Source organism: Copadichromis virginalis, linkage group LG7 (assembly GCF_057382275.1).
Source record: "Copadichromis virginalis isolate Kocher_CV1m ecotype Utaka linkage group LG7, C_Virginalis_male_GT1.1, whole genome shotgun sequence".
NCBI lineage: Eukaryota > Metazoa > Chordata > Actinopteri > Cichliformes > Cichlidae > Copadichromis > Copadichromis virginalis.
The window spans coordinates 1,760,731-1,783,015 of record NC_140624.1 but is presented as its reverse complement, the minus strand read 5'-3'; the positions used below and the strand labels follow the sequence as shown (position 1 = coordinate 1,783,015).

General features: G+C 39.7%; 1 protein-coding gene and 1 long non-coding RNA gene across 2 annotated transcripts in view; one reads left to right on the top strand and one right to left on the bottom strand.

Moving 5' to 3' along the window:
* Positions 1–508: 508 nt before the first annotated feature.
* Positions 509–15,602, top strand: LOC146704149 (cytochrome P450 2J6-like). The gene is made up of 15 exons (XM_085461126.1): positions 509–1,004; positions 1,114–1,274; positions 1,591–1,659; positions 1,768–1,872; positions 5,608–5,715; positions 6,454–6,616; positions 7,597–7,749; positions 7,847–8,007; positions 8,243–8,311; positions 8,389–8,493; positions 8,708–8,846; positions 9,383–9,468; positions 11,469–11,570; positions 11,666–11,807; positions 12,172–15,602. Exons 1-15 carry the CDS (start codon positions 860–862, stop codon positions 12,357–12,359), a joined length of 1,896 nt encoding a protein of 631 aa, XP_085317252.1. The 5' UTR covers positions 509–859; the 3' UTR covers positions 12,360–15,602.
* A 752-nt stretch (positions 15,603–16,354) lies between these two features.
* Positions 16,355–22,285, bottom strand: part of LOC146704145 (uncharacterized) — an 88,981-nt gene continuing 83,050 nt past the window's right edge. The window contains exons 2-3 of the long non-coding RNA XR_014921137.1: positions 16,650–16,777; positions 16,355–16,441 (exon numbers count right to left, since the gene is read on the bottom strand). This is a non-coding gene — a long non-coding RNA (uncharacterized LOC146704145). The remainder of the gene's footprint in view (positions 16,442–16,649; positions 16,778–22,285) is intronic.

Below are 22,285 nucleotides of genomic sequence, written 5' to 3'. Positions count from 1 at the left end.
CACGGTCGCCCCATCTTTATGTTTCTTTATATAAAATAATAAAAGAGCAGTATATGCTTCAAAAAAACAATTATTTTATTGAGTATAATTTGTCAATATAGCTTTACTAATATGCCACAAGCTGTGTCTAGCAGGATGCGTACACAGGGTCCTATTTTCAGGTCATAGTAGAAAAATATTAAGGACATAAATTACATTTAATTCAATTTTTTTCATAGCTGCTTTAGACCATATAAAATGTTAATTCCTCTGGTCGGTAAATATGTTTAAAGCCCCTTCAAAATGTAATATTCATCTGAGGGTGTGACGCATGGATTTCAAACATGTCATTTTGTTTCCTCCCAGCTGAGGAAGTCTTATGGAGATGTCTACAGTATTTTCATCGGTTGTAAACCAGCTGTAGTCATCAATGGTGTAAAGGCCATGAAGGAGGCTATGGTGACCAAGGCTGCTGATTTTGCTGGACGACCTCATTCATTAATGAGCTCAGTGATGGGAAAGGTAGAATTTACATCATATGTTATATGAGGTATAATGGAATAATAGTAAAATCTTCTTTATCAGAAATTCTAAGTGCGACTCAGAGTCAAATGTATGTTTTGGTGGGTGTTTTGTTGCTGCTTCTCCAGTGCCCCTGTCGTGACTTTCGCGTGCATCAAAACAAGCGAAACAGACTCACAGTGGTTTATGTTTCCTACCTGGGAAAGTTGATGTTGCTGATGTTTTACTGACTTTAAACTACACTGTGAGGATCAATTGTTCACTTACGTTTTAGGCCAAGAGGTTGGAGAGCTTTGGAACAGGGAACATTTTTGAGTTCTTTCTTCTTTATGTTGCTCAACCTGTTGTAGGAGTCATTATGGCAGATTATGGCTCTAAGTGGAGGGAACAGCGTCGCTTTGCTTTGATGACTTTGAGGAACTTTGGTCTGGGAAAGAATTCAATGGGGGAGAGAATTCATGACGAGATCAAACACATCATCAGTACCCTGGAAAAGAACGTTGGTATGTTCATCGATGGGTTCACACAACAGTTTTGCACAGTGCTGTTGGTTTCAGAATATTGATTTGTACTCTCGTACAGTGCTGTCTTGTTTCATTATGTCTCCTACAGGTAAAACAATGAGCCCTAAGGTTATGTTTCATAATGCAGCCTCCAACATCATCTGCCAGGTTCTGTTTGCTAGACGCTACAAGTACGATGATGAGTTAATCAAACTGTTTGTTGAAGTCTTTACCGAGGTTTCAAAGATAGTCAATGGACCGTGGGCCACGGTGAGTAAAACTGACAGCAATGCTATCGAGGCAAAGTGTTTACAGTTTCCTAACAGGTCTGTGAGACTGCCTGGAGCATGCCAACATGGCTACAGTCTTCAGCTCAGTCTAGAGCTGAAGGTGAAACGTCTTCAAGATCAAAATCCACTGTGAAATCACTGCTATGCTCTTATTGTTTAGAAGTCAGAATGGACTTTGTATCGACTTGTTGACTGTCCATCCAACATAGTTTTGCCAGTCAAATAAAAATCTTAAAAGTTATCTTCAGCAATACGTCTTCTTCCACCAATTATGTTGTTTGGTTGTTTTTCTGCAGCTGTATGACTCTTTTCCTATAATACGTAACCTGCCACTGCCCTTCCAAAAGGCCTTTAAGAAAATGGAGGTAATGTTGAAGATCATTCTTAACACACGTTTGTACAATAAAGATAGAAACATACGCATGCACACTGTCAGTGAAAAACGAAAAGTAATGAAGAATTGCATGTTTTAGATTTATAAGAATCTTTCACGTCGCATGGTGAGCGAGCACAGAGAGACCCGAGTTCCCGGAGAGCCACGAGACTTTATTGACTGCTACCTGGATGAACTGGAGAAGGTGTGTGAGCGTGAAAAGGAAAGCAATAAATAAATGGAAATTCTCAGTATTTACTCAGTATCTTGTTACACAAGTATAACACTCATACTCTTATATGTATGATAAGATACATTTTTGTCTTGCTTGAATGTTTCGTACAATTATCACTCTCTGCATTTTTAGAGAGTTGATGAAGAGTCTTAATTTTCAGAAGAAGAGCTCATTATGTACTCGCTGAATCTTCACTTCGCTGGGACTGGCACCACCTCTAACACGCTTCTTACTGGTTTTCTTTACCTGATGAACTATCCACACATACAAGGTAATACAACTCCCCCCGTACTCATTTATAATCAAGAAAAATTCAACTTGTTGGCACATTTATAGTAAAACATTACACTACACTGCCGTGTTTTATTTGCGTTATCTGTGCACTAGATATTACTTTGTGCACACCAGATGTTTTTGTACGCTAGACTAAAACAAATGATTTTGATCCAAGATTTTGCTTTTTACTGTGAACAAAAAGAGTCCCTGCTAGAGCTGTGCTTTCACAATCTTTTAGTAATATGCAACAATTCCCATGTTAGAACCTAATAAGGTATACTTAGATAGAACTTTATTAATCCCTCGGGTGGGTTCCTCTGGGAAATTCCCATCCCAAAACAGTCAAATGTCACATGTCTGAACGATTTCAGACCTGTGGCACTCACCCCCATTCCCGCCAAATGCCTGGAGAGACTGGTCATTAAACACATCAGAGCTGCTTTTCCACCATCCCTGGACTCGCACCAGTTTGCATACAGGGAGAACCGGTCAACCGAGGATGCGATCGCCACAGTGCTGCACACATTACTGAAGCACTTGGAACACAGGAACACCTATGCACGGCTCCTCTTTGTAGACTACAGCTCGGCTTTTAATACCATCCGGCCATACAAACTCTGTCCCAAACTCCACCAACTGGGACTTAACTCTTCTCTGTGCAACTGGATTGTGGACTTCCTCACTAACCGTAGACAGAGTGTCAGAGTGGGTAAGAACACCTCTTCCACCCTTGTGGTCAACACCGGTGCCCCTCAGGGGTGTGTTCTGAGCCCTCTGCTATACACTCTCTTCACCCATGACTGTATTTCCTCCTGCGTGTCCAATCTCATTGTTAAGTTTGCAGATGACACTACAGTGCTCGGACTTATATCCAACAATGATGAGACAAACTATAGGACAGAGGTGCAACAACTAGAGTCATGGTGCCACGACAATAACTTGGTCTTAAACACCAAAAAGACCAAGGAGATCATTGTAGATTTCCGGAAGAGGGGTCATAACAACCATCTGCCTCTCTTCATTGGCAGTGAGGCGGTGGAGAGGGTGAGCAGTTTTAAATTCTTGGGGGTAACTGTGACCGAGGACCTGTCCTGGGGCAACCATATCACCTCAGTTGTACGGAAGGCCCAACAGCGCCTCTACTACCTGAGGAGACTGCGGAGCGCACACATTCCCAGATCTCTGATGTTGAACTTCTACAACTGTGCCATCAGCAGCGTTCTGACGTATGGATTTCTAGTGTGGTTCCCCAGCTGCACCAAGGCCGATCAGCAAGCACTCCAGCGGGTGGTGAAAGAAGCTGGCAGAATTATTGGAACAAGTCTGCCAGAGATCAGTAATATCTTCCCCACTCGCTGTCTGAGGAGGGTGCACAGTATCCTGCGGGACCAACATCACCCTGCGTGCCACCTTTTCCATCTGCTGCCCTCAGGGAGAAGGTACAGGTCTATACAGGCCAGAACATCCAGACTGGCCAACAGCCTGTATCCACAGGCTGTGAGGCTCCTGAACTCTCTGCCCCCCTCTCACGGACAATAACCATATCCAACTTCTTAATAGCAATGAACTGGTCTGCATTGGTGCATCATATCTTTATTCTCTTCCCCCTCCTGCCCCCCCCCCCCCTCTTTCTTAAATAGATAACTATCATATCTGATATCATATCTCACAGTACAATAATATTGAATGGGTTGCATTGTTGTATTTTGTCATGTTTCTCAGGTCTTTGTCTGAATTTCTACGAACATTATTGCTAAGGATTGTCTTATTGCATTGGAGTCACACTGGGTTAAATATGTACACTTGGGTTTTAAGGGGTATTTATTATTTTCTTCTTTTTTTTGGGTTGTATGGAAGCCCCAAACGCAATTTCATTGTTCTTGACAATGACAATAAATAAATAAATACAAAATACAAATACAAATTCGATTTCCAAAAAAGCACAGCACCGACAGAAGTTACAGAGTTACAGAATAATATATATATATATATATATATATATATATACACACACACACACACACACACACACACATATATATAAATACAGAGACAATATAAATAAAATATACGAAGGGGATAAATAGAATAAATAGGAATAAAAAATAAAAATACAAGTGAATTGCACATTTCAAGTATTGAGGTCAATTTCACTGTTGACTATTTACAAAAGGTATTGCACAGTGAGGTGAAGAGGCACTACAGCTTAGTTGTTCCCCCCTCCTTTGTCCTCCTGTTTCCCCTCCCTCTCCCCTCCAGAGAGGAGTTAAACAGTCTGATGGCGTGTGGGACAAAGGAGTTTTTAAGTCTGTTAGTTCTTGTCTTTGGGAGAAGCAACCTGTCACTGAACAGACTCTTCTGGTTGTTAATGGCCGTGTGCAGAGGATGCCCAGCATTGTCCATAATGTCCATCAGTTTCTTTAATGTCCTTTTCTCTGCCACTGTCACCAGAGTGTCCAGCTTCATGCCGACCACAGAGCCAGCCCTCCTGATCAGTTTCTCCAGCCTGCATGAGTCCTTCTTTGAAGTAGCTACTTAGAAGTAGCTGGAAATGGTCTATAAGCCTGTGAAATTACATATGAATTTGTCTTGAATTTGTTTGGGTTTTTTTTCATGTTAGGGTGTCGAAAAACAATGCAGAATTACAGCAAATGAAAAGCACCCATTATTAAAAACTTGACTAATCCTATGTTTAGTTCATCATTCACTCGTGGCATTTACCACATTGCTAATTCACTTTGTTTACTCCTGCAATACTCCATCATGTCTACCCATCACACGTAATCACAGCACACAGTGCAGTGCTCTTAGGCTCCCAATGTTCGCCAATCCTTGAAAAAGGAATATGGCAAATTATTGGAGAGGTGGAGAAACCAACGAATGAATAGAAACCAAAAACTTCCTTTGGCTCTATCATATTTATGTGACGTCTTCACTCGCGTTTAATATAAAGAATCAATGTTCATAGGACAAAAGACAGAGGCAGAACAGTTGAGCTATTAGATTGTAGCATGTCAACCAGCTAGCCTCTACAGTGAACTAAGGGCTGTGGTATATTTAAGATGCTTCACACATAAATGACCACCTTAAGACTGAGACATGTTTCGTTAACTGTGGAGTGAAGGATCATAAAGAGAGATCCCCTTATCTTTGTCCTTTCATAACCTCAGCTTCTTGTTGCATATTGTTAGAGAAGACAGGTACTGATGTACAGTAGCCTATATGCACGCTAAAAGTGGTTGAGCAATGTGTGCTGTTCTTTCAAAGTTGTGACTAACCTTTCACATAGAGCAAAGGGTTAACAGCTGGCTGAGTTACGCGTATATAATCAGGTCAGCCAGCTACTGCTCTCAGTGCAGTCCAACTCATATGATCATGTTTCTTTCAGTTGTGCTGCTATGGATCTGCGTTTTCTTTATCATCCTTCAGGTCAAATCCAAGAGGCCAAAGAACTTCCCACCAGGACCCCCAGTCTTTCCCATACTGGGAACCATTTTGCAGCTGAGTTTAGAGAACCCCTTGAAGGACTTTGAGAGGGTAAGAAAAACCTTGCAATGAAATGTGTTTAAATGTCATATTCTTATCCCACTAGTGGATTTATTAATTAATATAAATTAACATCTGTGACTGGTAAATGAAATCATTTGAAATCCAAAAATCTTACACTGAAAGTGAAAATGCCACCATGAAACTAAACTACACTGGAAAAAGTAAAAATAAATAAATAAAAACTAATTAGGAAATGGAGACTATAATAACACCTGCGTCTCTAATCGGTCACACACTCATTAACATCTTTTAGAATATGAGTAAAACCCTAAATAATTGTGAAAGTTCATGCTAAACATGCACCTTTATGCAATAAACAACTTACTGGTTACCAGTACAGTTCCTTTTATGTCATGACTGTTAACTTTTGCATACATAAACTTTATATGGTACTTCCCCCGAAACACTTAGCTTAACTAATTTGGTAAATATGTTTAAGTCCTTTAGAAAGAAATGTTGATCTGAATATGTGTAAATGATTTCAGTCACTGTCATGTTACTTGTGGCACAGATCCACAAATGTAAGCATGTCCCACTGTAAATATGTGGGCTTCCTCTGTATCCCTCCATGAAATGTTCAGGATTAGTTCATTTGATGCTTTTTTCTCTCCACAGAATAACTGAAATTACTGGACAGAAATGTTTAACCGTGTTGGAGGGAAATGTCCACCTGAGTATCTGGTTCATAAATTTCAAAAACTGCCATGTCATTTTGTTCCCTCCCAGCTGAGGAAGTCTTATGGAGATGTCTACAGTATTTACATTGGCCAGAAACCAGCTGTAGTCATCAATGGGCTGAAGGCCGTAAAGGAGGCGATGGTGACTAAGGCTGCTGATTTTGCTGGACGACCCCAAGACTTCTTTATTAATGATATCACCAAAAGGAAAGGTAGAACAGATGTTATCTATCAAAAAACATAACATCTGTTACAAAAAAAGCCAAACAAAGTCTTTCTATTTCTTTCTGGATTCTAATGTTGGAGGTTGTAGTGTGCTGTTATTTGGTGCGTTCATAAGAGAAAAGACTCATTACTTTGGAAATAATCATGGTGGCAAAACAGACACAAAACATTGCAAATAAATTGATGTAAAATAAAAAAATACATCATGCTACATTATTACTAATAACTTCCATCCATCATACAAAAAACTACAAACACATTTTTTTTAAACAGCAAATATGAATCTAAATTATAGGAAGACTCTAAGATGATCTAAGTTTTCAAACCACTTTGGTTCATGTTCTTTGAAACAAGCTGGTTAAAAAATGACTTGCTTCACATGTTCAGGCAATGAAATGTTTTTATTGCACGTGTTTGCATGTTTAACCAGAGTCTAACATTCCCACCCATATGGAAAAGATATATATAAATCTTATAAAGTTTGTATCTGTCTTGTGTGAAACTTGTATGAAAAGCATATAAGTGTGAAAACAGATATAAGATCCCTTGAAAAATTATATAATGAAACTTGTATGTTTTGGATACTTACTAAAACAATGTATGAAAGTAATGCGAAAGTGGCCACTTTCATGAGTAATCACATATAAGTTTTTACTATTTCTTTTCCGTATGGGCAGAGCAGCTTCTATCAGTTGACCTGTTGCTTATTTTAAGATCCTCGTAGTTATCCTGGAATTGCACTACTGTTCACGCTTAAATCAATAATTGAATTTTAGCATGCATGCTAGAGATGCTAAGTCTTTTCTGACTGCAGTGAAACTCCAGTGAGATGCTGGTGTATCGAGCTGTACTGAATAAAATAAAAATAAAAGATGAAATAAGCCAGAAAGTAGAGCAATGATGACAAATTGTCAGCATTGATGATCTTTACGTCTTTCCCTTCTTTGTGTTTCTAATTTTGTCGTAGGGGTCGTTATGATAGATTACGGCTCTAGTTGGAGGGAACATCGTCGCTTTGCTCTGATGACTTTGAGGAACTTTGGTCTGGGGAAGAACTCGATGGAGGACCGGATTCATGAAGAGATAAAACATCTTGTTAGCACGCTGGAGGAGAGCGTTGGTAAGCGTTGGTCCACATAACTGAATTTTGTGGTGAGCCGTTGTTTCCATAATGTTCTTTTGTGTTGTTTTACAATGCTGTGCTGTTACATTACCAGGTAAAACCATGAGTCCTCGAGTTATGTTTCACAATGCGGCCTCCAACATCATCTGCCAGGTTCTGTTTGCTAGACGCTACGAGTATGACAACGCATTAATCAAACAGATTGTTCAGTGCTTCACTGAGAATACCAAGATGGTCAATGGACCGTGGGCTATGGTGAGTAAAAGCATGTTTCTGAGGTAACAAAGTTTCCTCAGGAATTTCGTTAAGGCGGAGATTTTACTGCAACAATTCCACCTGTAACAAAACTAACATGCAGATGTTTTTGTCACATCTAGCTTTAGCATGCTAGCGTGGTCATTTGATAAGTAGAACCAGCAAAAAAGGAAAACCAGGATTGGTCGCCTCTGATGATATTTAAGCAAATTACCCAGCTTGTCTTTCCTTTCAGCTCTATGACTCTTTCCCTATAATTCGTAACCTGCCACTGCCCTTCCAAAAGGCCTTTCAGAATGTGGAGGTAATTTTAATTTTCACTTTACCAGAAGGAAGAAGTAAAATTCTTTCAAACTGTGAATAATGTCGTTTGCTCTTTAGACTTGTAGGAATATTACAATTGATTTAATCAATGAGCACAAGAAGACCAGAGTTCCTGGAGAGCCACGAGATTTTATTGACTGCTATCTGGAGGAACTGGAGAAGGTGTGAGTGTGAAAAGAAACAGATCTGTTTTTCATATTCTGTTTTACATATGTATTAGGCATATTTAAAATCAAATTAATTTAATCCTACTTTCTAAAAGGAAATGCCTAAATACTTCACAGAAACGTTTTTGTTTTTATTTTACAGTTTTTAATTAATTTCCAGGAACAGATTAAGACATTTGTCTTACAATAATTGTTCCCCTTTTTCGTAGCGAGGCAATGACAGGTCTTCATTTTCAGAGGACCAGCTCATTATGTACTCTATAGATCTTTATATTGCTGGGACTGACACCACCTCCAACACCCTACTGACTGGTTTTCTTTACCTTATGAACTACCCGCACATCCAAGGTAAACCTGCACATGTAAATAATGCATATTATGGTTATTTGTCATTGAATTCTATGACTTGTCTGTAGCCTTCACATAACAGTCTAAATTGAAACACAGCTTATAAAAAATGTAGGCGGGGCCAAAAGGAGACCTGCTTAATCATTATGCATTTTCATCTTTCTTTTGAACCCCAAATTATTACTTACAAAATACAGTGTTATCATGTTGTGTAAGCTGTCGAGGATACTTGAGGGCACACGGGAGTTTGCCCAACTGGTCTATATGTGTTTTGTGGACTTGGAGAAGGCATTCGACCGTGTCCCTCAGGTGTCCTGTGGGGTGTCTGACCCATTGCTACGGGCCATTCGATCCTTATACAACCGTTGTAAGAGCCTGGTCCTCATAGCCGGCAATAAGTTGGGCTTCTCTGCTTGGGCTGCTGCCCCCGCGACCCGGCCCCGGATAAGTGGAAGAAGATGGATGTATGGATGGATGGATGGAAGCAGTATTGTGAAATGTGGATGTTAATGTGTGATGTTATCTCTCTTACACAGAAAAATGTCAGCAAGAGATAGATCAAGTATTGGAAGGGAAAGATCAAGCCACTTTTGAGGACAGACACAAGATGCCTTACATTCAGGTACTGTATATATGCTGCCCTCATGACACGTGACCATGTGAAGCTAGACAGCTAGCGAACAAAATAGAGGAGATCTTCCACACAAGGCTTGCTTTTCTTGCTTTTAATGAAGATCCTTTAAAACCTTATCCTCTCTCAAGGCTTCTCCTTGCTATTTCTTATTTGTAACTGAAACATACAGAAAATGAAAATAAATTGCTAGCTAATACACATCTTAATGACAAATTTACTGATTAGCCTAGCTTAACACGTGCGTTACATTAGCATCGCAGTTCACTCCAGTTAAACACATATAAAAGTTATTTCTGAACATATAAATACTCACAAAGACAAACGTTTCCCAAGGTACAAGCGTGTAGGGCACTCTTAGCGTGTACATGAACTCGTTCACTCTTTTAATACTGCCGAAGCACTTTTCACGGCATTAACGGAAAAAATACATCAAAGATAGGCAAATGATCAGAGCGCTCCCTCAATCCCATTTCCGCACATACAATACAAAGATCGCTTGTGATAACGATGTCTCACTCTGAGCAAATTTTGAACCCAGACATTTTAACTGTTTTTAGCATGAATTACTTAGAATATTTCTTAACTTTGAACTTATTTATCACTTTGCTTATGTAACTTAATCAGACTATGCACTAACTACTGACCTTTGACCAAAAGGCATAACAGTATATGTTAGAGATCTTGCTACTTACAGTTGTCCTCTATTTAGACGAGTTGCACTGGGTCTTCATAGATTGAGGGAAATCATATGATAGGATGCCAAGAGAGAAACTATGGTACTGGATGAGGAAGTCAGGAGTGGATACAAAATATATTAGAAAAGTGTAGGACATGTACGAGGACAGCAAGACAGTGATCAGTAATGTAGCAGGATTTGAAAATTGGTTCAAGTTGGGGCTGGAATCACTTCAGTATTGGACCTTTTGTTTACAATGACAGATGAGATCAGGCAGGAGTCTCTGTGAACTATGTTTGTAGATAACATTGTGATCTATAGTGAGAGTAGGGAACATGTGGAAAGAGCCTGCAGAGCAGACGAATGCTCTGGAGTGACTATGATGGTAAACATTACAAGTCAGTATATCAGAAGGACAGCTCACGTTGATCATTTTGGAGATGCAATGCTGAGATGGTTTGCTGTACACATGTACATCCCTCCTCTGTGAATAATTTGGACAAAGTATAGTAAAGACTGAGCTGGCAGGTAGGAAAAGAGGAAGACCATAGAGAAGGTTCATGGATATATTGAAGAAGGACATGCAGAGTGTTGGCGTGACAAAAAGAGGATGCCAGAGATAGGATGAGATGGAGACAGTAAGCACAAATTCCAGCATTTCAGCTGAATTAAATTGTTGTCAAATTGGTGTCATCCTGAATCTTTTGCTTCTTCAAAACCTTTCATGGTCTGGTTGTCTTGGCAACAGATCCAAAATCTTAAAACTACAAAATGAATTAGAAGATGCACATAAACAGCATTATTCAGGAAATCCATCCAACCATGGCAGCTCTGCTTTTACTGAAGGAATTGGTCTGACTTGATGTAGACTTGATCTACTGACCAGAAAAGAAGCATTTCATGGTAAAGGAGTATCATCATAACCTTTTCCATGCTTTGAATAGTTATTTGTAAGGAGTAGAAGGAACATTATTTATGCAAACAACATGTTTTAACGTAACGCATAAAATCTAGTAATGCTGCTGTGTGATAAAAAACACATGGAGTACTTGGACAAACTCCACTGGGTGTTGTTCTTGCAGAACACTGGTGTGTGCAGACAAAGTAGTTTTCACGTGATTGCAGGTTAATTAATAACAACAGGTAACTATTTGTTTTAATGAGGAAAATTAGACTGATATGGCTTTTTATCAGGATTTCTTACTGTGTTCAGATCAGTTCCATATTAAGTAACAGTGAAGAGAGCCCTCCCTCTGAATAGAAAAGGTCTCTGCTCAGACAAAGATAAAGCACAGATAATCTCTTCATCCAGGCTGTGATTCATGAAATACAGAGAGTTGCCAACACTGTTCCTCTCAGTGTCTTCCACTGCACCACTAAAGACACAGAGCTGATGGGTTATTCAATTCCCAAGGTAAGGGACGACTGATTAAATCATTTTTAACATTAGATACAATAAAGTCAAGAGTGTCCTTAATGGACTTGTCTTTGCATTTGTTTTCTTCTCAGGATACAGTGATCATTGAGAATCTGACCTCAGTGCTCAGCGAGGAGGGACAGTGGAAATTCCCTCATGAATTCAACCCTGAAAACTTCCTCGATGACAAAGGAGAGTTTGTTAAACCAGAGGCCTTCATGCCTTTCTCTGCAGGTACATGAGCACAAACACGCTGGCTGACACAGACAGGGCCGATTAACCTGTAAACCCTGCTTGAAATATGCAAGCCCAAAATTAATTGATTATTTTTCTATGATTACAAACTCGGTGTAAAATGTCTTGGTATCATAATAAAGTTAATAGGTAGAAGCATCAGAGCAGATGTCACTGTGTCAAACATGAAGGCTTTTTTTCCTTTTTGTCTTTTATAGCATGTAAAATATGCCGTAGTTAGTAGACCAAAAACCTAAGAAAACTGTGAATCCACATATGGACATGCCCCTGTTCCCACAGTACCAGGGATGTTGGGTAAATCTGTTTGTTTTTGATAACTTTGAAGTGTCTTGTAATGCCTCAGGTCCTCGGATGTGTCTCGGAGAGGGTCTGGCTCGCATGGAGCTCTTCCTCATCATGGTGACTCTTCTGCACAAGTTTAAATTCATCTGGCCCGAGGACGCAGGAGAACCAGCCTTCACTCCAGTCTACGGCATCACCATGACTCCCAAACCTTATGACATGAAGGTTCAACTCAGAATGCCACAGTGAGCCAGTGTGCTTCATAGAAGGAGAAAGAAACAATTTAGTCTTAGTCTTTAGTCAATTTAGTCTAATTTTATTTTCATTAAAATTATTGTCCTTTATTCATTCATTGTTGGTTGGTTGATGTCCTATGATTACTGAAAAAACAGTGAGACTTTGTAGAACATGTCCTATTTTATAAAATCTTCTTTCACGTTTAAGAAAAGACTTTTTAAGATTAGAAACATGTTCTGCTGGGCAGGTTTCACTGAGATGTGCATCAGCACAGCAGTTCTCAAGCTGTGGGACATGGAGCCACTGTGGGACATGAGCGTTGATGACAAGGGGAATAATGAGAAAAACTAAGTTGAATGAGAATAATTTATGCAGGATATGTATATCTGTACGTAGGGCTGCTCAATTAATCGAATTTTAATCACGATTACGATCTGGGCTTTCAACGATCATTAAAAATGACTGAGCCGATTATTAGCCCCTCCCTCATTTATCCGCGACACCTTAAAGGCCGGTCCGTGAAAATATTGTCGGGCATAAACCGCTCCGTGGCGCAAAAAAGGTTGGAGACCGCTGATTAAGAGGACCCGAGGGAAGCTCGGAAAGCTAAGCAGAAGTTATTTGGAGAGGAGAGTGACTGCCGTTGGTTGAAAAGAGGTAAAAAAAAACTTCAGTGGTGTTGCACACTATTTTATATTATTTTTTAAAGTCATTATTCAATACATTGTTATTGTTAACCCTTTAAAGCCGGTCAGAGCAGCACGCTCCGTTTTGCGTAACTATTGTTAAATCCCTGTAGAACCTGAACCATGTAAGCTAGCGCAATAATTTGTTTTGCATATGAAACCGGAGGAGTTGTACTTACATCTGATGCCATCAGCTTGTCCTCGGTCACGGTTTCCTTCCACATATAGCTTTGCAAAAATTGCATAAAAAGCGCTTGCAGGAACAAAAACATAATATTCCAGAAACACGCTTTGCCGATCCGATCAGCTGTTCAGAACATTCTCCACAGTGAAACAGACGTCAGCGCGAACTGTCGCATGTCCGCCATTTCCTGGCCGAAACCGGAAGTGACGTCATTTTCGCGGAAATTGTAGTTTTTTACTTGTAGGCCTTAAAAGCCTATACTGGTGTTTTTATAAGTCATGTTTGACTTTTCTGAATAGTTTCTGGGATGCTTGGAACTCAAATTGCTCTGCTGGAAATAGTTTATTTTGATGCACCTGCTGTTTTCTTTGCAAATTTGCATCATAGGATTGTTTTTTGTTTTTCCTGCAGTATATAAAAATTGCTGTATCTCCAAAATAAAACTATGAAGACACTCAAAATAAATTTCCTGTTGTTGTAAACTAGTTTGTGCAACTTTTTGTATTTAAAGTTTTGAGGGATAAGCCTCTTAAATTTCTCCAAGTAGAAATGTATGTAAACAAAACAAAAGCAATTTTCAATTTTTTTTGTAGTTTATTGCACTTTTTTGCAATTAATGCAGTTACTATGGACTTAATGCATACATATTAGTAAAATATGGGCTATAACAGTTGTATTGATGTATAGCAACTTGAAATGCTCCCACAAATGGCACTACAACATGTAAAAAAAATAATATAAGCTCTGGCGGACTTGGTTCTATAGTAGGTCTTAAAGGGTTAAATAAATATCGTCGAATAATCGAGATCTCAATTTGAGTGAAAATAATCGTGATTATCATTTTTGCCATAATCGAGCAGCCCTATCTGTACGATTTGTGTAGGAAAAAATAAATGAAAGATCCCCGTACGCTCTTGCTGAGTGTCATTTTTATTTGATTTTGTTTATTTTTTGCCCCAAAACATTTGTGGAGCTTTGGGGGGGCATGGCTGTGAAACGTTTAATGACTACTGCTATTATCCATGAAGCAGAGTCTCCAAAACTCATTTTTGTCTTGCTTCTGTCTGAATCACTTTCTTCCACATAAAGGACGTGTCCAGCAACATCAGGGCTACAAACAACCAGTTAAATAATGAATGCTCTTTAAAAAAACCAAACCAATGGTTACCACATCCACTGAGAAACCATCAACTTAAACTTTACAACTTTGTAGTTCACATCAACGATAGTTAGTCTGATAACAGTCAGCATGGAAGTGTCATGGTTCTCGGTCCTTTTGACCCAGCATTTTGAGTTTTTGTGTTTCTACGTCATTTTTCTTTAAATCATGGTTTATAAACTCAGGATTTTGTAATCCTGAGTTTATTCCATGTTAGTTTCTTTTACATCCAGGTCCTCCTTGTGTCTCGGTCCTCTGTGTCCCTCTCTCTATGTTCAGTGTCCTTGTCTTGTTTCCCTTTTCTGTTCCCGTGTTCCTCTCCTTGTGTTCCACGTCCTGTCATCACTTCTCACTGTTTCCTGTTTTATTTTGACAGCCTCGTTGATAGGTTTGTAGCATAAACCTATTCGCTGGAACGTTAAGGACAATTTAATTACACAGCAAAGCAAGACACGAGTGGGCAAAGTTCTTCATGTTTCTCATGCACGGGAGAGAACCGGACAAACGCCGTTCCTTCGCTTGACCCCAGTTGCTCTTGTCTGCTCCCCCGTAACACTGCTCTTTTATTGAGGTTACATGAATATGCATAGGTGCATTAACATACGACGTATACATACAAACAAAGAGTACCTTGCCTGTGCGTTGTGTAAGTGTGTGCGTGTGTGTGTGTGTGGGGGGGTCAGAGTGTGACCCCATAAACGACTTCCCTAACCCTGCTGGTTTGGAAGTCCAACAGTTCATCTAAACAAAAGGCACTTAGACTAAAACAGACATAGCTACGTTTATCCTACCATAAAACGATAAGAGAAGGTACGACCTCTCCCACGCTCCCAGAGTGTGGGTGTGAATGCCAGAGCCCTCTGGAATGCACACAACGTCTCTGCAGACTACTAAGGATCAAACCTCTATCAATCTACAACTAATTATAAAACTCTAAGCATATATAAGTAGATATTTCTAAGCATAAATGATAATCAACAATACAAATCCAACACTGGTGTTTGGTGTGTTTGTTCATTTGTGTCAGCTGTGTTCCCCGTGCATCTCCACTTCCCTCGTTACCCTCCTGTCTGTATTTATGTCTGTCCTGCATCGCTGTCTCTCTCGTGGGTGTGTTTTTCCCTGCATGTTTCTCTGTATGTTGTGTTTATGTTCCTGTATTCCAGTTTAGATTAGCTTAGTATTGTATCTCCAGCACTCTGTCAATAAAGCTGTTTGAGTTTCTAGGTCCTGTGATTCTGCACTTGGGTCCTAACCTGCCTGCGTCACACAGCTGTTTCACAGAGGTGGAAAGAGTACTCAAAATTTGTACTCAAGTGCAAGTACTGTTACACTGGTTAAATTGTACTCAATTACAAGTAAAAGTACTGGTGTTAAAAAAATACTTGAGTAAAAGTACAAAGTACTGTTCTCAAAAACTACTCAGAGTATTAATTACTTTTTAACAGACTGATGTTTTATTCTGTTGTCAATAGCAGGCATTCAACTCGATTCACCAGTATAAATATTTATGTTCAAAGCACATTTTTCAGATGAACAAGGTATAGAAAGGTAACTTGTTTTGTAAATAAATGTAGATATAAAAGGAGGAATTTTGTTTGTTAAAACAATGACAAAAATGTTTCTGAACATGCGTAGAACCGTTTAAACTTTTCCCCATACACTGAACAACAGGCAGGAGTGTCTTAAAGTCTTAGCATTTCTTTCACACTTTACTTTCTGAACCTTTTGTTCAGTTTCAGCACGAGCTGGTTTTCTAAATTAACAGAGGCAATCCGACTTCGTTTGGCAGTGAAGAGTAGACCAGCACAGCTAAAAAGTCGTTCACACGCAGCAGAAGCAGGCAGAGCTGTGTTCAGTTTAAGAGAGAGGTTTTTGATGGCTGAGGAGTGCAGCAGCTCCATGGTGTCTGTGGCACAAGCAAGATAACCATCAAGCTCAATTGCACTTTGCAGCCTTCTGGAGATTGGTCTGGAGAAGAATTCATCTTCATCAGATGACTCTCTTTGCTAATCCTCACTCTCATGCTCTGTCGTTTCAAGATGTTGTTTGATGTATGTCAAGGCTGTAATTGCAAGTAGATAACACAATTTTGTTATTTAAATTTCAGTGATTATTCCTGAACACAAATTTAAAATCGGCAAATTCTCAAAAAGGATTGTTTAGTATTCAGGACAGACCATCAATAACTTACAATGTATTAGGTGAAATACTCACTTAAGCATGTGTTCAAATGTAAAAATACACAAAAGTGGGATCACATGAATCCTTACCAGCCTCTGTTACATCTGCTCTGTCAGTCCAGGAAGTCTTGAACTTGGGTAAGAGGACTGCAGCTGCAGCCAACTCTGGATCCTCCATCATCGCTCCAAAACGCTTTTGAAGGCCATTTTGCAGGGCTCTGATGAGTGGCACGCATGTCGTGCTTGATGTCTCCAGCCTGCTAAGTTTGGACAGTAGTTGTTGGATTACTGGCAGGAGCCATCCCATAAAGGAAGTGGACTCAGACTGAAGGATGTTTGAAGCTTTCACCAGTGGCTTCATGGTGGTACAGTACTCCCTTAGGAATGCAACTTCTGCAGGACTCAACCTGTAAGACACAACAACAAAACCCACCATGACTATAATAGGGATCTTCTGATTTAATATTAAGAGTCTGCTCACGTTTTTAACCATCCATTAAGGAAAATTCACAAAATTTGAAACCATATTGGTAGGTGTCCAATTTTACTCACATTTTCACCTTGAACTCACAAATGCTCCTGATGGCATCTTCCCCCTTCTCATCAATGATGCGTATTATCCTTTCAATGGCAAGGTAGGTTGAATTCCACCGTGTTGCATTGGGACGAATGATCTGTAGCTCACACTTGTCCTCTACCACTTCATTAGCCAAATGAGACCGGCCAGTTTTGTTCCAAATGGCCTGGCATTTTGCAAAGGTTGCACGGGAGAGCCTCTTGTAGGTTTCATTCATGCTCTCTGTTAGGGCAGCATCAGTTGTTGCCACAAGGTTTAGCAGGTGACATGCACATCGCTGATGAGGTGGGAGTTGATACTCCAAACCAGAGTCTTCATCAAGAATTGCACTTGCCTCATGGTAGTCAATATGGTCAGTCAGGTCAATAGTTTCTGGGTCTGCTTCATCTTCAGCTTCATCTGCATCATTTTGTGCCCCAAACATGTGGAAGGCCTTGACAAAGTTGGATCCACTATCAGTTGTGGTTCTTACAACTTTGCCTCTAATCTTGTATTGGCAATGGATATCATCAAGCGCACCAGCAAGCATGTCAAATGTGTGAGACCCTCTCAATCTTTTGCATGCTAGTGCTGCAGATCTTCTTTCCAGGGACGCTTCCTCTATCCAATGGCATGTGACTCCAAGGTAACTTTTCTGATGAGCTGACCAACAATCAGTAGTGGTAGCAACAAATTTGACTTTATCCAATGCTGCAACCAAAGTCATCTTCATGTGATCAGCAGCTTCACAGATTCTGGCACGGACAGTGGGTCTGGAGATGACTTTGGCTTGAGGTTGTAATGTGGTAACCAATTCTTTGAAAGATGGCTGTTCTACCACTGCAAATGGCTGTAGACCCTCACATATGAAATTGATGACAAGCTGTCAACAGTTGCTTGTGGAACATGTTTGTTTGCAGCTCTCAACATCAGGTCTGGTAACTTGGCTTGTGTATTTGCTGAGAGCTTGTTTGGTGTGGCTGTGGTCTTTCGCTGTCGAGATGTTGATGCCACAGTGATATTGTACTGCTCAGTCTTCGATGGATGTTTCCTCTGTAGAGATAAATATTATCATACGTCAGGTTCATACATTACTTCATAACATCACTGTGATTAACACTAAAAGAAAACACATTTTTAAAACATTATTCAACTAGACTTGAGCTAATCTTTGATTGTTGAGCATAGTATAAAAGAGTGGTGAATTGGTCAAATTTTGCAGATATATTGCTGTATTTATTCACAAGTGTAAACCAATTTTGAACGATCATTGCAAAAAACATGAATTTCTGTATACATTCTAAGTTCTGTAATCTGTATACTATCTGTAAAAAGAGTATCGACCAATGTATCAGTATCTAAATTTTTAACTCCTTTTTATCAGTATCACCCTAAAGTTTTCAGTATTAGTCAGGTCCTAAAAATACTAAGAGAGCAAAATATGTGTATCTAGCAAATCTAATTTAAGAAAAGGGATCACATACACAAAAATGCTGCCCATACAGCTAACAAATAAAACCAATCCACATTATGTTCTTTAAAAAAAGATATCATATTGGGAAACATATAACCCTACTGATTAAGAGCCATGTCACTATGATAGACCTGTATCAGGCCAATGATACTGATCAACTGATCCATCAATCGGGCTCTGGTACATGTCAGCTGAGAGCTGGAAGATTAATTTGAGATGCAGCTCAGCACTGTGTTCAAGTTTTTGTTGTTTGTTTGTTTTTTTGTTTGTTTGTTTTTTTAAATAGGCCAGCTGATTGTAGGCCTGTGAGTTTTAAATGACTACAAGTTTAATTTATTGTAATGACGGTGGTTATCCAAATAATAAGCTAAAACATTCCTACGAATTGTAGCTCAGTTATGCATGCACACACGCACATTAGCTAGCTCCGTCTTATTTTAATATCAGGCTAACCAATGGCGGTGACAATATCTTAGCCAAACTAGTAACCTTAACACACATGGAAAATAAGAAAGCAATATCATACACGTATAGTTGTAAAAGCTCTTACCTCAATGTGTTTTTTTAGATTAGATGCTGAAGTCTTGTAAGCTGAAATGACTGTAGAGGTCAAACAAAGTTTGCACTGCATCTGGACGCTGTCTCCTTTTCTTCCTCTGTACACGAAAAATTCCTCCAGGTATGGCCACGGGCACGCGTCCTCCGTCTTTTCTACGTCGTTTTCATGGTTGACAGTGTTGTCCTCTGTCTCCATTTTGGCTTCTTTGTCTCCAAATCTTTCGTCTATAAAGTAGTTTATACTCCACCATTTAGCACCTCCAGACACCTGTGCCTGCTGCTGCAGCGGAGTTTATTCTTTGCTTACGTCTTAAATTGGCGCGGTTGCGATTGCACGGCCTTATTGGCTGCAAAAATGCAGACGAAAGGTTTGAATATTAATTCAAATTGTGGGCGTACTCAGTAGTGACTTTTGATTTTATAAGTAGCGAAGTAGATTACATGGTGTAAGTTGTACTCAAGTATGAGTAAAATTACACACTTGAAAAATTACTCGTAAAAGTACAAGTACCCAAAAAATGTACTTAATTACAGTAACGTGAGTATTTGTAATTCGTTACTTCCACCCCTGCTGTTTCATGACAGGAAGTCACTTTAAAACTCAGATTAAATAATCTATGAACCAGGGTTAAAGGGCTGTGTCTTTTGGTTAGTTATTTTGTTCTAATTCTGATCTGATTTGACTTGTAAGTACTTTTTGTATTTTGTATTTTCGCTATTTGGTGATTTTGTGTAGTATTGTGCATGTTTGCATACATAGTCTGTGGAAATTCTGAATTTGTGAATACAGAACAAACAAATTCAGAGAAGAAAATACTGACAAGTCATAATTTTGTGCATGAAATATTGGTAAGTATGGTTAATGCAGGCATTTCTGGGTTCTGTTGTGTTCAGTTTTTCTAGAAGGAAGTACAGAAGAAATATGTGTCTTTTAAAAACATTTAAGTTGCTTCGGCAGTTAAAATTACAAGTGCTGGACTTCTCTGTGAAATCAGTCGTCTGTCTTCACACGAAAACATGACTCTGAATCGGGCTGTACAGTTTTATACCTCAAGAATAACACATTTTATTATGACTATCTTCTTCCGGAAGCAACATGGTGTCGCGTTCGAATTTTGAGGAAGAGACATACGACTGAAAGTCCACAGTCGGTCAACACAAATTATTTTATTAAAACACATATATGTGGTGAAGATCGGCTCTGCAAAACATCAAGCTCCATCTCCCCCTACAATAGGTGGGTGTAATATTTATACTTATGATGACCAGTACCTCGCGTCACTAAAACAGAACAGTTCCTCTTTCAGTTCCTCCAGATGCATCCTGTTATTCTGCTTGTCCAGACTTAAACAACACTTGCAGTCAGTTTACCCAGACAGGCTATGTGTCTGTGTCGTTACTCTAAGTGCACGACCCCCCCCCTCTACATCATCTGTGACCAGGCAAACTCCAGTGCAGCCTGCTGAATTCACACAGGCAATATGTAGTAAATTATACTGTAAACATGTAGGCAACCTTTCAATAGCTGAACTTTGCTCCATTGATCGGCCAGACATAGCTGGCCCGTAGCTTCAAACCATTAATTAACTTAACCGAGCTTCAACCCTTTAAGTATGCAATATGTGTATAACATGATTACAGTTGCACCTGCAATGAAAGATTATTATGTGCTTATGCTAACACCTGAAATACAGACTTTAATATAACCTCACCAGTTTCAATAAATGTGTCAATAAAATGATAACAATGATAAATCATAAATGATGCAACAGTAATAATAAGGATTATGAATAGTGACAGTAAAATAATATTTCATCTCGACAATGGCCTGCTGTCTCCCTATTGTCTTCTCTCCATCCACGTTCAACCTCGGATCTCCTCCTTTTCCTGGAATGACAGAGCCAGAAAAGAAAACACCTCCCTGCCTAGCCTTGATGAATTAATATCATCCTACTGATTCTATTTATTATCTAAGATCTGGACATTCTGTTCGGACTTCCTTTTCCCAGAAAATATCATCCTGACTGTCAACCAGTGTGATGTGTAAGCATGCTGCAAGAAGACGCTCTGTGCTCTACGTCAGTCTCAATATTTCAATTCAGTCGAAGCGCTGAATGAGGATCCCGACCCTCAAAAACACGGCAGCAAGCTAATGGGGGCGACCGTGGCTCAGGGGGTTGGGAAGCGCCGGTTCGATCCCTGGGCTCTCTGTCCTGGTCGTTGTGTCCTTGGGCAAGACACTTTACCCTACTTGCCTACTGGTGTTGGCCAGAGGGGCCGATGGCGCGATATGGCAGCCTCACTTCTGTCAGTCTGCCCCAGGGCAGCTGTGGCTACACCTGCAGCTGCCTCCACCAGTGTGTGAATGTGAGAGTGAATGAATAGTGACATTGTAAAGCGCTATATAAATGCAATCCATTATAATGAGCTGAAATGTGTATATAAAAATAATTTTAAAAAAACAGCTTTACTTAATCATTCTAACAGTTCACATAGTTTGTGAATGAATTCCAATGGGTCTTCAAAAATGAGTTTGAGGATCTGCTACTTACTAGACACCCATATGGAAAAGACTTGCATAAGATGTGGCCTACTTCATATAGTGAATCATATAAGGCTCATATGATTTACTCATGAAAGTGGCCACTTTCATATATTGTTTTAATAAGTATCCAAAACATACAAGTTGTCACGGTCCGCAGTGGCAGACCGTGTGGAGAGTGTGAGGAGGACTCAGGTGCAGACACAAGTGAGAATACGGGAGTGAACTTAAACAAAAGCGAGCCTTTAATTGTGGCTGATGGACACAAAAGAAACAAGAATGAGGGCAGCACAAGAGCAGTAACTAAACAGAAACCTAAACTGGGAACAAACTATGGTAAGGCTATGGGGTGGGAACACAGACGACGCGACACAGACTGCATGAAACACCGAGACTAAATACACATGAGGGATGATCAGGGGAAGTGGCCACACATGGGAGCACAGCTGACACACATGAACCTAACGACAGGACAGGAGAGGTGAAACTAAATACACTGACATTGAATACAGACTTTCAAAGTAAAACAGGAAACATGGAGATTAGACATGACATGAACTAAACATAACCATGCAGACATGACTCATGACAGGTAG

What these genes read in the sequence shown, in the direction of transcription:
- LOC146704149 (XM_085461126.1), top strand. Translation starts at nt 860, where the DNA reads ATGGCAGATTATGGCTCTAAGTGGAGGGAACAGCGTCGCTTTGCTTTG. An exon ending in TACCCTGGAAAAGAACGTTG is followed by an intron (nt 1,005 to 1,113) that starts GTATGTTCATCG and finishes TGTCTCCTACAG; the next exon opens with GTAAAACAATGAGCCCTAAG. An exon ending in AGGCCTTTAAGAAAATGGAG is followed by an intron (nt 1,660 to 1,767) that starts GTAATGTTGAAG and finishes TGCATGTTTTAG; the next exon opens with ATTTATAAGAATCTTTCACG.